General features: G+C 40.0%; 1 protein-coding gene across 6 annotated transcripts in view; it reads right to left on the reverse strand.

Moving 5' to 3' along the window:
• Nucleotides 1–14,097, reverse strand: part of REV1 (REV1 DNA directed polymerase) — a 62,481-nt gene extending 48,384 nt beyond the window's left edge. For 4 of the 6 annotated variants that reach the window (XM_040993802.1, XM_040993798.1, XM_040993801.1 and 1 more), the window contains exons 1-2: nt 12,296–14,097; nt 10,653–10,779 (exon numbers count right to left, since the gene is read on the reverse strand). In XM_040993802.1, the coding sequence (XP_040849736.1) occupies nt 10,653–10,779; nt 12,296–12,349 (181 nt within the window). In that variant the 5' untranslated portion in view covers nt 12,350–14,097. Of the gene's footprint in view, nt 1–2,794; nt 2,976–10,652; nt 10,780–12,252 lie in introns of those variants that run through there. The other 2 variants (XM_040993799.1, XM_040993800.1) reach the window with 2 other exon arrangements.
• Nucleotides 14,098–16,309: the final 2,212 nt, after the last annotated feature.

Here is a 16,309-nt window from a genome sequence, read left to right on the forward strand (position 1 = left end):
AGACCTGAAAGAGGCTCCTGGCTCCGGATTGGCTCAGCTCCAGCCAGTGTAGTCACTTAGGAAGTGAATCATCGGACGGAAGATCTTCCTTTCTGTATATCTACCTTTCCAATAAAAATAAATAATCTTTAAAAAAAAATTACCTCCTGAAGTTCTATTAAGGTATCTCAAAATTACAGAGTGAACAAGAGAGCTCGCCCATTCAGTGGTTCACCTCTCGAATGCGCACAAAGGCTGAGGCAGGGCCAGGATTACAGCCCATAGACAGGAACTCAATCAAGTCTTCCCACAGGAGTGGCGGGGACCTAACCACTGAGTCATTGCTGCCTCCCCAAGTCTGCATCAGCAGAAAGCTGAACCCAGGAACTACCTATTTAGTATTCTAACATGTGACCACATATCTTACCTGCTAGGCCAAATACCACATCCTCTACTAAATTATCATTCATCAACTGTGCCTAATTAAGTTTTTTTATATAAATACCATCAATTTTAGGCAGATAACTTCACAGAAGTTATAGTACTGTGTGTTTGTAGCATAGGGAAACCCATTCAAAAACCAGTGAATGTTCTATGCATAACAAACAAATTTGGAGGAAAAAAAATGGTGTGAAAACAACTGAGTGTCTTCAACCATGCACTGTTATTAACTTTCTCTAATCCTTATGACTACACTATGAAGGAATGTTATTCCCACCTCACAAAACAAAAATGGGAGACATTAATTTTCCAGAATCACATAAGGTAGAGTTACAATTCAATTCCAAGTTGTGACTCTAGAAACTCAAATTGCACACCTTTTGCATATTGAAATCCTGTATTCAAAAGCTCAGCTTCTAGGTGTAGGTTAACACTGAAAACATCTTCGGCAACTGACTCACAAAATCAGAGGCCAGATGAGATACCTTATAAAGCGACTGTATGGTTCTATACACCAAAATCAGTGCTTTCAGCTGAACAAAGTTTGGAAAAACATTTTATAAGTCTCTGAGTAAAAGCAGAGCAGATTCTATCACACTCAATTTTATAGATGGAATTGAAACAGAAAATACAAATGAAAATATTTGAGGAAAATTTTTAAAATTGATAAAATGTGCATTATGAACAGATTTCAAAAACTTTTGTACCAAAATTTTAAAAAATGATCTTTTATTACATTTTCCCATGAACTTCTTCAAATCCCTTCAAAGAAATCCACAACACATTGGGAAGAGCAGAGCAATACCCACACTTTTTGATTATCTAATAACTACAAGGTATTATACACAAAATTTAAGTCAAATAAAAGTAGTACAGGTTGAGCATCCATAATCCAAAAATCCAAAATCTGAAATGTTCCAAATTCTAAAATTGTTTCTGAACTAACATGATACTCAAAAAGCTTCAGATTTGGAATATTTTAAAGTTTGGATCTTAGAATTAGTGACATTCAGCCATTGGTCAGGCAAGTATTTCAAAATCCCAAAAGCCTAAAATCTGACACACTTCTGATCCCAAGCGTTTTCAACAAGGGAAGCACTACCTGTACCTAAAAATAATTACTGGAGCAGGCATGTGGCCAAGCAGCTAAGGCACTGCATCCCCTGCTGAGGCATCTGAGTCTGAGCCCAGTTCTACTCCCCAGCCGAGCTTCCTCCTGATCCACACAACCAGGAGCAATGGCATCCATGTGGGAGAGCAGGATTGAGTGCCACCTTCAGCCCTGCCAGTACTGACTGTTGTGGGCATCTGGAGAATGAATCAGAATGGCAGCTTGCTCCCCCTGTCTCGCTCTGTCTGTACCTCTCAAATAATGAGGAGAGACAAAGGAGGGAGAGGAGATAGCAGGGCTAATACACAAAATGTGTAAGATACAACAGTGGAGACCAGAAGTCTTGGGTCATAGGTTGGTTCTGCCATAATCACCTAGATAACAGTAATAAGTTTTCTACTATCTTTGTGCTTTAGAATGACAGAGGTCAGGCCCGGCATGACGACTCAACTGGCTAATACTCCGTCTCCAAACCTGCCATCTCATGTGGGTACCATTCATGCCCCGGCTGCGCCACTTCCTATCCAATTTCCTGCTTGTAGTCTCGAAAAGCAGCAGAGGATGGCTCAAAGCCTTGGGACACTGCACCATGGGAGATTTGTAAAGAAGCTCCTGGCTTCATATTCACCACTTGAGAAGATCAGTGGATGGAACACCTCTCGTTTCTCTTGTAAAAATCTGCCTTTCAAATAAACAAATCTTTAAAAAATCATAAAGAAAAGGAACATACCATATAAAGGACCAAAGGACCACATGTTAGACCACATTTAGACGTTTTTTAAAAAGACGTATTTATTTTTATTGAGGTGGCAGATTTACAGAGAGAAGAAGAGACAAAGATCTTTCATCCTCGGATTTATACCCCAAATGGCCCCAACTGCCAGAGCTGAACTGATCTGAAGCCAGGAACCTCTCCCAGGTCTCCCATGCAGGTACAGGGTCCCAAGGCACTGGACCACCCTCTGCTGCTTTCCCAAGCCACAAGCAGGGAGCTGGATGGAAAGTAGAGAAGCCTGGGCACAAACCAGCACCCATATGGGATCCTAGCCCTTTCAAGGGGAGAATTAACCAACTGAGTTACGGCACTGGGCCTACACATTTAGACTTTAGCTCTACAAATGGAATTCCACTACAGTCAGTGCCACCTCACAACACTAAGACAGCCATACAAAGATCATTTTCATTTTTCAAAGTGCAGATTATAAACAGATTTGTTCATTCAGTCAAAACAGAACTTTTAAATTTGTGCAAAGGCTTTCTTACCTAGATCTTTATTGAGAAAACATTCACTATGTCATCATTTTATTTCTGCATAACCAAAGAGCTTGATTAAATGTTGGTTGTGCTACACTACGTAAACGGTAGAAAGAAGCCAAAAGGCTCCTGTATCTCCTTTGGCCTCAGTGTAGCAGGACCTTCATTATTTCATTAGGGTCTCACAAGCCTACAAATTGGAAAAAATAACTTAGCACAGTTACTGACGATCAAACAGAGAAAACCAAGGTGACGTCCCTGTAATCACAGATTAGTGAACACCCCTATCTTCTGACACCCACACATGGCTTTTTCTAGCGACCAGGCTTATTTTTTCAACTTCTCACTTCAACTTTATTAACATTTACCAAACCAGTCATCATAATCAACTATATACCACTTATATTCAAAAGATAAAAAATGAAGGAACATTTGGCAAGTTTGTAGAACAAATTTCTGAGTACATTCTAGTGCAGATTACTCATTCGGTACTGGTAAAATTACAAGAGGTGGCACAGATTACTACAGAGCCATCTCTCTCCTGTTGGGGGTTTAATTCCCACACCTCTAATTCACAAGATCTGAGTTGCTCAAGAAGTAGAAATAGACAAGGAAATACCCACAAAAAATAATTTATAGGAAACTTTTTAAAAATCAGAATTATCATTATTGAATGGATTATTTTCCTAGATTACCACATTCACATCTTCAGAAAACATCTTGAAGTGTAAGTCTGTCACATTCCTTTGCTTCATTTTACTAACTGCAGCAATGTATTTTTGCACCTACCTGCCTTTCCATAAAACTTGGTGGAGTCAAAAATTATTAGACTATGTCTTTTTTACTTTCAGATTTCTTTCTTTGAAAGGCAGGTGACAGAAAGAGAATGAAAACAGCAAGGGAAAGACAGAGACAGATCTTCCCTCTGCTGCTTCACTCTAAAACTGTCCTCAACAGCTAGGGTTGGGCAAGGTCAAAGCCAGAAGTCCAGAACTTCATCCAGGTCTCCCAAAAGGACAGCAGAGCTCAAGCACTTCAGCTGCTCTAGGGCATTTGCATTCCCTTGGAAGACAAAATCACTAAGTCAGACAGATACCACTAGATTGGGCTGAAATAAATGCAAGAAGACAAATGAAGCTGGAGAAAAGTAAAGAGGAAGTGGAGGATAAAAGACATCTATTTCAGATAAAACCAGCCCAAGATGGCTGCTCCAAAGAGGCATTATTTAACAGAGATCTAACCAAGAAAAGAGAACAGCAACACATTTAAAGCTTTTAAGGCTTTATTGTCTCCATGTTTTGCAAGAGATTATTACATAAATGGGCTTGCCGACTCAATAAGAGATAATACTTGGGTATTATCATCTGCATTGGTAATGCTATGAAATGTAAATATAGAGACTGGCTTGGAAAAGGCAACAACTGTGACTGGCATTGAGGTATCTGGGGAATTTATCTATTTATTTATTTATTTGGAAGTCAAAGGGACAAGTAAATAGGTATACATATGCACAGAGATCTTCCGTCCACTGTCCACTGCTTCACTCTCCAAATGCCCATAATGGCCAGGGCTGGACCAGCCTGAAACTGTAAGTCCAGAGCTTCATCCGGGTCATCTGCTTTCCCAGGTGCATCAGCAGAGAACTTGATTAGAGGTGGAGCAGCCAGAACTTCAACTGGTGCCCACTTGGAACGCTGGCCTCATAGGCAGGAAATCTGCCTGCTGTGCCACATTATTGCCCACTTACACTGGGTCCTAACGGATAAGCATGGTTCCAACTCAGATTTCACAAGGAGGATTTCACTCTCCTTCCCACAAGCAAAAGAATAAACAGAAACATAGTACTGACAAAGTATAAAGGTAAATCTAAAATACCAGAGCTAAGTCTACTGACCAAAAATCTAGAGAATTTGAGGGTGAGGAGATAGCTTAGAATATCTTTACCCATTTAGATACAGAAACATGTATTTAAGACTTAACAAATAGTTAATAAAGTATTCACATCAACTGCCAAAGCAACTTCTCTTTTGTACTGCCATTTAGTTTCCTCTCTTCCTAACTGCCAAAGATCATCTATCTGTTGCAAAATTCACGTTCTCTACCAACCACCATCTTTTTGAACGTATTTCTACTTCCTAAGCAGCATCCAAAATTCTAGTTCAATCAAGATCAGAATAAAACATAATGGAAGGCTCATACACTGCCAAGTACAACAGAAAAGATGTTAATTCTCTCCAAACTGACCTATAAGTTTTGTGTACTTACTCTAAAAATCCCAGCAAGAGATTTTGCAGATAGAAAAATAAAGAAACAACAAAAACAAAACAAAACAAAAAAAACAGAACTCCAGAATTTGAGAAGTTATTGTAAAATTTGTATTGAAAGGTACAGGCCCTAGAATAGCCACACAGATTCACTGGACAGAAGCACTCCATCAACATAAAGAACTGACACAAAGACAATGCAAGAAGACGCAGGCACACGTAATGCAATAAAAAAAAATCAGAAATAAAGCCACCTAGAAACAGAGGGGAGAGGACAGCTGTTTGAACAACCAGTGCCAAGTCCACTGGACACACATTCACCCCCCCACACCCCCCCAAAAAATCAAACCAACAAAACAGTCTCAAAACAGATCATAAACTTTAGCAAAAAACGTAAAACTACAGATTTTTCAGAAAAAAAAAAAAAGGAAAAATCTTTGGGATTTAGCATTCAGCAATGAGTTTTTAAACTTGCAAACAGAATTTATCAAAGACCAGATAAATTAGACCTTGTCAAAAATTCTACTCTATAAAACAACATGTCAGAAGGATGAAAGACAAGTTATAAAACTGGTAGAAAATATTTGCAAACCTCATAAATGCCAAAGGAGTAGAATCTGGAATGCATTAAAATTCCAAAATATTATGCAGTAAAGACAACTCAATTATAAATGAGCCACAGAAATAAAAAATTGTAAAATAACCCATGCGCAATTCACTAAAAGTGATATCCCTGCCCCCCGCCCCCCCAAAAAAACACTACACAGGAAGAAATGTCCAACATTGACAGACAAGATGTAAATGCAAATGTAAAGCACATCTTTAACACTATCTAAACCTCAAAACAAAACAAAACCCGACCTTAACAAATACTGACAAGGATGTGGAGCAACTATACACATCAAAGCCACAATGAGATATCATTACACAGTGATTAAAATGGATAAAACAAAAACATGCTAGTATGTAAGCAAGCCTGCTAGCGGTAATATCAAACAGCACATCCACTTTGGGAAAACGCTTGGCAGTTTTTTCTAGAAACTAAGGATGTATCTACCAAATGACAAATCAATTATTCTCTTACGTTCACAAGAAAAATGTATATACAAATATTTATAAATCAAAAACAAAAAACCCAGACGTCCCTTAAATGGTTAAGTTATAGTACATTCAAGCTATGTAACACAACTCAGCAACAAAACATGGAAAAAATTAGTGATACACTTAATTGAAGAATTCCGAGAAGAAAAGCTGAGTGGGAAGAAGGCCAATCTGTCAGTTAAAAAGGCTTTTTAAATTAAAACAAATGCTTTAAACCCAATGCCAAAAGGTTACACACTGTATATTCCACCTGTACATTTAAAGATCTGTATTTGTAAGACAGAGACAGAACACTCATTTACTGATTCACTCCTCAAATAGCTAGAATGTGGACAGCAAGAGGAGCTGGGGGGGAGGAGGCCAAGCTGAGGCAGGAGCTGCCAACACAATCTCGCTCTCGTGTGTGTGTGTGTGTGTGTGTGTGTGTGTGTGTGTGTGTGTGTGTGTGTGTGTGCGCGCGTGCGCGCGCCACCATTGAGCCACCAAGCTGCCTTTCCCAGTTCACACCAGTGTGAAACTGCAGTCAGGAGGTACCATATGCTGCCTCTAAACGGGCACACTAAACATCCAGCCTCCTATTCAACACTCATTTACACTCTCAAAATTATAAATCATAGAACTGAGGACTAGTTGGGAGGTCGCCAAGGATTAAAAAGAGACCATAAGCAGAAGAAAAGGAGGCATGGCAATAAGAGCTCTACAGGACAGATCCTTGCTGGAAATGTTTCGTAGTTTCACTTTACCAAGGTCAGGTCAGTTTTCTGGTTGTGATACTTCCTCCATAAGATAATCACTGGGGGGAACTGAGTAATATATATGTATGCATATATACACATATATACATATCCATAAACAATTACCTATGTACATATCCATATATATATAGACACAAATACACACACACACACACACACACACACACTTGAAACGCATGCTCAAGATCTGTGGCTGGAAATAGGCCTGTTTGGAGAGCTAAACGAACACTCTGGCTGGATTGGAATTCCCACTGCTAAGTGCGAGAGTCGGAATGGGGGCAATGAGCCGGGCTGAACATGGCTGCAGTTTCCCTTAGCACAGGTGTGGACTGGATCTGGAGAGTGCCAGACTGGGCTACATGCCAGCACTCACTGGTACTCCTCAGAGTCTGGGTGGTGTAAAACGAATGGGCTGGGCTAGGTCCTGGCTCCTGTCGAACGATGTGAGAGCTGTGTCTGGGCACAGACCAGGTATGGCTTGGCTGCAATACCCCAACATTAAGAACTGGAATGGGTATGAGCTGAATGGGCAAGATATGGGCTGCCAGGACAAGAGGTGGACAAAGTCAACCTGGGCCAAAGACCCACCTGTGTGAGAAAGATCTACTAGGAGGAGACCAGATAGAAGAGTTTGGTAAACTTCTTTGACAGGATGCAGTCCCTACAGGTAAGTGCAAGAAGCAGCCCAAACGAGGCCAGGTTACAGTACCTGCCAGCATACATGTGGGTCAGGTCTAGGAGTGTGCCAGGAGCAGTGGGTACTAGATCTGTGAGCCCCAGGGGGTGGGGAGTCCAGCAGGACCCAAGTCTCCTGGCTCGGATCCTTGAGCCAGTCTGTGCAATGGGTGCTGGATCCATGAGTCCCAGGGGGGCCCAGGTCGCCTGGCTTAGGTTCTTGGGCTCAACTGGAGGGTGGGTGCCAAGTCCATGAGTCTTAGGGTTGGGAGTCTGGCTGGGCTCAGGTTGCCTGGCCTGGATCCATAGGCCCACCTGTGAGAACTGATCCTCTCAATGTAAAGGATGGAGTACTGGATGGAAGACTATGGTGCACAGAGAGGATATGGCAGTCCATTGGAGTCTGCAGAGGACATCTGGTACCATAGCAGAGAAAGGAGAACAGAACATATGCACAACTATCCCAGACAAACAATAACGGCAAATATTTGGGCAAATGGAGACTCTTAAGGTTGACTGTGTCAGCCAAATGAACATTTGAAGGGTTTCCTCATCCAAAGATTGGGGAGATCAACAGCATTTCAGAACTATCGCCCACTACCTAGGCAAAAGCCTCGGCGCACGAGCCACATTGTGACCCTGAGTTGATACTGGGTGGCCATTCCCCATCCTTGGGTACTGGGATGGTTGGGAGGGAGGGTATGGCCTCTCCTCTTACCTCTTCCCTCCCCCCAGAAATGCAAAGAAGAAATAGAAAGTTTGGAAATAATGATTACACCCACTTCCCCCTAACCGTCAATCCTTCCCATCTCGATCATCTATGCAAACATCATCTAAAATAACACAAAAAGTCTTAAAAAAAAAAAATTCTCTTCTTTCTTCTTATATAAATATGGGTACTCTCGTAAATTGGGAAGTTCCATAATGGCTGATGTAACAAGCAATGTTTGCTTACTTTTGATCACATTTTAAATATTTTGTGATATATCAGAAAAGTACCTGAAGTTTGAACCAGTTAAGATATGTAAGAGAAACTACAAGGCTTCTGCTGTGACCTTCCCAAAGCTGCACCAGGACTCATTTTGACCACATTCCTAAATTCACTGTTAAGTAGCCAAGTAAGTCTTAATTACAACCAACATGATCGGGTCTCACACAAATCATACGTATTAGTTAATTTTTAGCTTTACTTCAGCAAAATATCTGAATGATTATGTCCATCATTGTAGAAGCAACAGCTTTACAACGCTGATGAAAATGATCACCCCTACTCTTATCTTATAAGACCTCATGAACACTGAGATACAGATCTGTACGCAGTTAGCTAAATCAGCACGATGATAATCAGACAATCAAGGGAACCCTAAGGATAAGCTGAGGATAAATATTTAGTCATTCATTTTAAAAAAAGTGATTTTAAGAAAAGGAATTAGAGAATGGCAAAACATTTGAAGAGTGAATTGGATAACCAATAGTCAGTATATGGAGCCAGCCTTATGCTCCATCTCTGCTCCAGCCTCGGAAAGGCAGCAAAGGTCCAACAAGGCTTTGGGTCCCTTCCCAGAGGAAGCTGCTGGCTCCACCTGGTCCAATCTTAGCCTTTACAGCCATCTGGGAAGTGAACCAGTGGATGGAAACTCTTTCTCTCCATTTAAAAGAAAAAAATGCACACTGACTGCAGATCAGAAAAAGATAAATTCCAAGCTGGCTGGTTTGGGAACTCAGAAAATGAATGCACAGTGTCAGGAAAAATATGAACTATCATGAAGCAGGCACCATGCACTTCCAAATGAACAGAGACAAATTTTTAAACAGAAAATATATGGCTGGAAACTCTGTGTAAGCAGTAAATTAGAATATCCAGATTTCTTGCCTATTCACAAAAAAACCAACTACACCATCCTTTCCAGACACTAGGCGCAATAACAAGGAGAGCTAAGAACGAACTAGGAGATTAGGCAAAATTCAACCTCCTACACTGTAAACATTCTAGTCCTGTTCGTCCACATTGGCAATCAAAATGAGGGCAGCAAGGCTACACCTTGAAGCTACACAACAGATCATAAGATTCTTCTCTGGGATCTCTCTCTCTTACACACACATCTCCAAAAGGATTATCCCAAACGATCTAAAAAGAATTATAGTCAGAACCCAGCACAATGGCTCAGTGGCTAAATCGCAGTTCATATCCCAGCTGCCCCGCTTCCCTTGCACCTCCCTGCTTGTGGCCTGGGAAAGCAGCATAGTATGGCCCAAAGCTCTGGAACCCTGCACCCACGTGGGAGACCAGAAATAAGATCTGGCTCCTGGCTTTGGATAAGCTCAGTTCCAGCCATTTTGATCATCTGGGGAGTAAATCAGAAAACAGAAGTTTTTCTTTCCGTCTCTCCCTTCTATAAATCTGCCTTTCCAATAAAAATAAATAAATCTTAACAACAACAAAGATAATTACAGTTGTAGTATTATCAATGAGATGGCCCTATCAAATCCTTTATAGTGAAGCTCATTTTATAAGCCCCACTCACATGTTACAAAAAGTTTCCAGTCAGCTATTAAAACCAGAGTACTGTTTTTCATTTCAAATATATAGATAATTTTTTTTCCAGAGGCAGAGAAAGCAAGCTAGCTCCCAACTGCTGGTTCTACTCTCCACATGTCTACAATGGCCAGAGATACAGCCAGACCAAAACCAAGAGCCAAGATCTAAATACATCCAGGGTCACCCACATGACCATTAGGAACCAGCTACTTGAGCCAGCCCCAGTGGCAGGATAAAGAGCCAAAAACTAGAGTCAGGCACTAGAAATGGATGCTGATCTTAACCAACAGGCTAAACGCTCATTCCTCATTTGACTTTTAAATACACTATTTGAAAAAGGTCAAAATTACAGAAATAATGGCAGGGAAATGTGATCACAAAAAAAAAGTGGAGGAAGAACATGTAAGTAGAGGATGCTTTTACCACTTTAAAATTATTTTATACACATAATTAACAAGCTTAAAACAACCAATTTCCAATCTTAACAAGAATACATGCCCAAAAGAGGTAGCTAAAAGTAAAAAGTACTCAACCTGTATATCCATTAACATAGATGGCCACTCCACTAAAAATCGAAGAGGAAGCCCCATCCTTCTGCAGAGCAGTATCCGATCGGAATTGTTCCTCCAACTTCTGAACCTTGGCAGCCATATACCCACCCTACAATTAAATCAAAGATAACTCATCACAAAGGTTAGATTTTCTTCCCCCTTTCTGATCTTTTTGGATAAACATATTCAAAGTAATAAATAAGTAGAAGGATCTTAGGCTGTGTTAGTAGCCCAATGACCTAACCATAAGCCACAAGGCAAGACAACACAAAACAGATATGGCAAGAAAAACTTTCCCTCAACTTGATTTTTCACAATTGTTACATTTTTTTAATGACAAATTTATTTTAAAGAGGGAAACAACATCAACAATAAATTTAATACCACAAAATACTGTTCTTACATAATTGAGCAAATCAGAGTCATGTTTAAACAAGTCATTAATTTCCAAGTGATCTAACAACACATTCTAGATTGCCTTCTACCGTCTCTCACAAACAAGGAGCTTAACTTGAATTATCTAAAGTAAAGCAGTAAGAAAACAATGAATAACTCAGTAGCTAAATTCATGGTTTCATTAAACTGATAGTTTAGCAACTTTTATCTGTATATATCAGTTTTACAAGGTATATTTAAAAATTATCATTTTTACTAAACACCTTGAAATAAGTAAATTCATCTACATTTTTCCTAATCTTAACATAATTAAGCTCGATTGATTTGAATCATTAGGTATTTAAAGTTGTGGATGGCTACAAGTGGCCCATACTTTCCCAAAATGTTTTTTTTTTTTTTTTTAGTTTATTCAAGTATTACTTTCTTCTAAAAAATTTAGAAAACGTAGGAAGGGATTCCTTCCTAAGTGATTCCACTGATGAATTGTTTGGGGATATTTTTAAAAGTTATTTCTGTGTCTCAAGCATAAAAGTTTTACAAAAATAAGATCATATTCCTTTATAAACACATTGCTTTAATCAAGGGTCTCTGTCCAGCTTAGAAATTATATGGCTGGAGATTGGCACTGCTAGTTTAACTTTGCTGCTAGCATCCAGTATCAGAACCCCATTCTGCTCCACTTCCAACTCTGTTCCCTGTTAAAAAGGCAGAGGATGATCCAAGCATCTGGGATCTTGCTACCCACGTGGGAGAGCAAGATGCAGCCAGCTACAAAGTGAATCAGCACAGGGAAGATCTTTCCCTATCATTCTGACTTTTTAAAAATATCTTTGTATACATTGCATAGATACAGAGCTAAGTAACAATTGCACAGTGTTCCACAGTAAGTTATTTGACTAGTCCTTTGTTTATCTGAATAGTTCCCTATTGCTGGATATTAATGTTTTCCACTTTTTCAGCATTATTAATAACGCTGCAATAAAGTCATTCCACTCTGAAATTTTGCATTCCAGCATATTTATTACCCTAGGATAAAAAGCTCCTGAGGGTAATATCTGTGCATTAACGCTTAAGACCACTGTTACAGCATTTGATACACTGTGAAATTGTGAATTGGTATCTAAAGTGATTTACAATTTGTAAAATGCTTTACACCATTATATAAGCTTAAAAGAAAAAAAAATACCTAAACAGTTCAAAATAATTATTTTTATTCTTTTGAAACACACCCATTTTTCCCAGCCATCATTTTCAGCTCGCTTCCTCCATCCACCTCGCCTCATGGTGGGGCTTCTGTATTAGGGGAGAAAAAATATGTCAATTTTATAACAATGCATTCCTAACTGACATAATTTCAATGTCAAGAAAGAGAAGAAATCAAAATAAATTCAAATGTTCAACTTCTCAATACCTAAAGTACAGTAAATGAACTTTTTAAAGAACTTACATTCCCATGCTTTACAAGTAAAATCTGTTTCTAAAACATCCTCCTACAGATAAACATCATGATAAAATTATGTCAACAGAAACATCAATCCTAACACCCATCTATGTAAAACATCATCAAATTCAGCTAACACAGTCATACTTGCTTAAACTAATATTAAAGCATTTGCTTTCGTTAACTGCCCTATACTATGGCTCTTAAACTCTGGCTTTCCCAAATACTTGAGAGTTTTATTCATAGCATAACTCACCTATTTGGGGGGGGGGGGAACCTTTATAAAATCAATTCAAACAATATACTGTACAAGTCTTTGGAACAGCACTTAAGTCACCGCCTGGGATGCCCACAGTTCCAAACAGGAGTTCCTGGGTTCAAATGCTAGCTCCACTTCCAATCCAGCTTCTCACTAACACACATTCTAGGCACCAAGTGACGGCTCAAGTACGTGGGCTCCTGCTACCACACGGCAGATCAAAGTGGAGTTCTAGCTCCAGGCTCTGGCTTGGCTCACTCTCAGCTGTTGCCTGAACTGAACAGTGAACCACTGATAAAAACACCTCTGCCTCTCTTTCAAACACGTAAAACAAATTAAAATAATAATAAAGACACACATCACAGGCAACATGACACAGAAAAAATGATCACTGATTACAGTACAGGTATAGGTAACAACTCCAGGATCACCTCCAAGGCGACCCAATGAGAGCTCCTCTAATGGCAGCTGGCTCAGTGGCTAAAGCAATATAAAAGAATTCATAAGTCAAAGCAAGCACCGAAGCTCCTTGCAGTTAAACTCTTCTAATCAGAATGACTGTATTATCCTGCACAAAAGGACAGAAACATCTCTAGACATCTTTAATTTTAGTAACCATCTGAGGGGTTTGCCAGATGAAGCTTTACACACCTTAATCCAAAACTTTTAGTATGATTTAGGAGAGTATTTTATTTAACACTACCTTAAAGCATGACACTTTCTCCACACATAATGGTACATACTTTGTTTTAATTCCTTCTCAGTATTCTATAGGATTTAGCTTCTCTTTTGCTAAAACTTCGATAACAATTATAAAATTTTGCTGTCATACCTAGAAGATGTCAAAGAGATCTGCAGAAGTTCTCTCTAAGAGCTAAGTTTCATTAGAGACAAAACAGCAGCAGTGTGTCAGTGACATGGGAAAGCGCTCAGAGGACAAAAGGCAAATGGTGAAGCTCAAGGAGAGCTGCCGCATTTCCTGTTAAATATTTTGTATCCCAGGATTCATTTTGTCCAGCCTGTAAAGACTACATCCCTCACCTCAAAGGGGACTTGTTTAAGAAATGTGTTACCAGCTCCAGTGGTACTTACAATGTGAAGCTTCTCCCTTCAGATTCTGAATCTACATGCCTCTTACAATCAGGCCAAGAGTTCTAGTCGTTACATACCAAGGACACACACATAATAACTACACGCAACAGCTAATCTGCTGCAGGAAGGTAAAACAAAATCTAAAAGTTCACTTTACTTGCCCCCACTTATTTAAAACTTATGGAATGCCTCACAGCAAAAGGTTAATATAAAAATCTTTATGGATGGTTACAGTAGGATCAATATATATGAAGTCATAATACAAAAAATTTCCCCCAGCTCACTGGCCACCCGGTGACACACTTATGGGGACTTGGTGTGCAGGGTCTGGCACAGGTGGGTGTGTCGGGGCCTGGGGTCTGACATCTAGGATTGGTGGTCTAGGATTGGTGACCATGGAGTACATGGGTCAGAACTGGGCCTCCTCAGTGGAAAAGGTGGAGCAGTGGATGGCAGGTCCAGATGCACATGGAGGATACGGCAGTCCACTGGGGACTACAGAGCACATCTGGTGCAATAGCAGAGAAGGAGAACAGGACAAACTGGACAACTACCCCAGTCAAATGATAACAGCAAATATTTGGGCAAATGGAGACTCTAAGATGGACTGTGTCAGCCAATGGACATTGGAAGGGCTTCCTCAACCTTGGACTGGCAAGATAACAGAATTTCAGAACTACTAAAAACACTTTGGCAGAACCCTTGGAGCATCCTCCACACTGGGGAGCCTGTGTTGATATGGGGTGATCATCCCCCAATCCTGGGTACCGGGCAGTTAGGAGACTGGGTATGGCTTCTCCCCTTATCTAACCCCTTCACCCAGATCAGGAAAAAGAAATAGAAAGTTTGGAAACAATGATCACATCCACTTCCTCCAACCCTCGATCCTTCCCATCCTGATCAACTATGCAAACATCATCAAAAATAAAAGTTAAAATTTTTTTTCCCAAAAAGATACAAAAGGTTTGTTTATACATTCCATAGTAATGCAGCCAATGTGTAAAACTTCGAAATGTGAACATATGGAACCAAACAACTGAAAACTTTAGGGCCCAGAACGGTAGTCTAGCAGCTAAAGTCCTTGCCTTGCCAGGATCCCACAGGGGGCCAGTTGTATCCCAGCTGCTCCACTTTCCTTCTAGCTCCATGCCTGTGGCCTAGGAAAGCAGTAGAGGATGGCCCAAAGCTTTGGGACCCTGCAGCCAAGGGGGAGACCCAGAAGAAGCTCCTGGCTTTGGATTGAATCAGATCAGCTCAGCTCCAAGTGTTGCAGCCACTTGGGAGTGAATCAGCAGACAGATCTATCCATCTCTCCTTTTCCCTGTAAATATCACCTTCCAATAAAATAAACAAATCCATATGGGATCCTAGAGCTTGCAAGGAGAGGAGTTAGTCACTGAGCCAATGTGCAGGGTCCAGGATGCCTGTTTCTCTGGGTTTTTTTTTTGTTTGTTTGTTTTTGTTTTGATCTTTATTTGTCCTCAATTCTCTGCTAAGGTATTTAATGGGTTAAAAGCTAATTTAATGTCTGATCTATCCCAGGAGTGCCTGCATTTAAAGATTTTCCAGGGTAGCTGTTTACCTGAACAGAACACCCAAGTCCCACATCTGAATGCCCGAGTGTGACTCCCAGTTTCAACTCTGGACTCCAGCTCCCAGCAAATGCTCAGGTGACTGGGCTTCCAAGTTCCCAGCTGCGGGCTGCTGCACACATTTTGGGAGTGAACCAGCTAGCTGATGAGAGCAGTGCCTGGATCTCTACCTTAAATTGTTAAAAAATAAATTTCCCCATTCACAAATGGTGTTAGGAAAACCAGGCACCGCAAGTAAAATGACAAATTTAACCTAAAATTTACCAAAGACCTAAATGTAAAAGCTGAAAGTACAGATCTCTTAGAACAGGACAGTTACAAATTATATATGATAAAGAGTTAATATACAGCATGCAGAAATAACTCCAATAAATGTGTGAAGGATCTGAATAGAAATTTTTCTAAAGAAGATATACACAAATGGTCAATAAACATGCTCAATATCACCAATAATCTAAAACAACAAACCAGGAGACACATCCAACAGAATGACTATTACAAGAAAACAAAAACAACAGGTACTAAAAAGAATGGGAAGAAACCAGCTCACTTGTGTATTCACAGTGGGAATAAAAATTACGCAGCTTCCGTGGAATACATTATGGCAGCTATCAAAAAGAATCAAATAGAAATTACCATATGATTCAGCAATTTCACTTCTGGGTACATACCCAGAAGAATGAAAGCAGGAACATGAAGACATTTATACATCTATATTCATAGCAGCTTTATGTACAACAGCTAAAAAGTGAAAGCAACCCACATACCCACTGACAGACGAACTCATTAACAAAATACGGCCTACAGACAATGAAACATGACTAAGCTTTAAGAAAGGAAGGGAAATTTCCACACATAC

Source organism: Ochotona curzoniae, unplaced genomic scaffold (assembly GCF_017591425.1).
Source record: "Ochotona curzoniae isolate NIBS_2020 unplaced genomic scaffold, NIBS_Ocur_1.0 contig_883, whole genome shotgun sequence".
Taxonomy (NCBI): Eukaryota; Metazoa; Chordata; class Mammalia; order Lagomorpha; family Ochotonidae; genus Ochotona; species Ochotona curzoniae.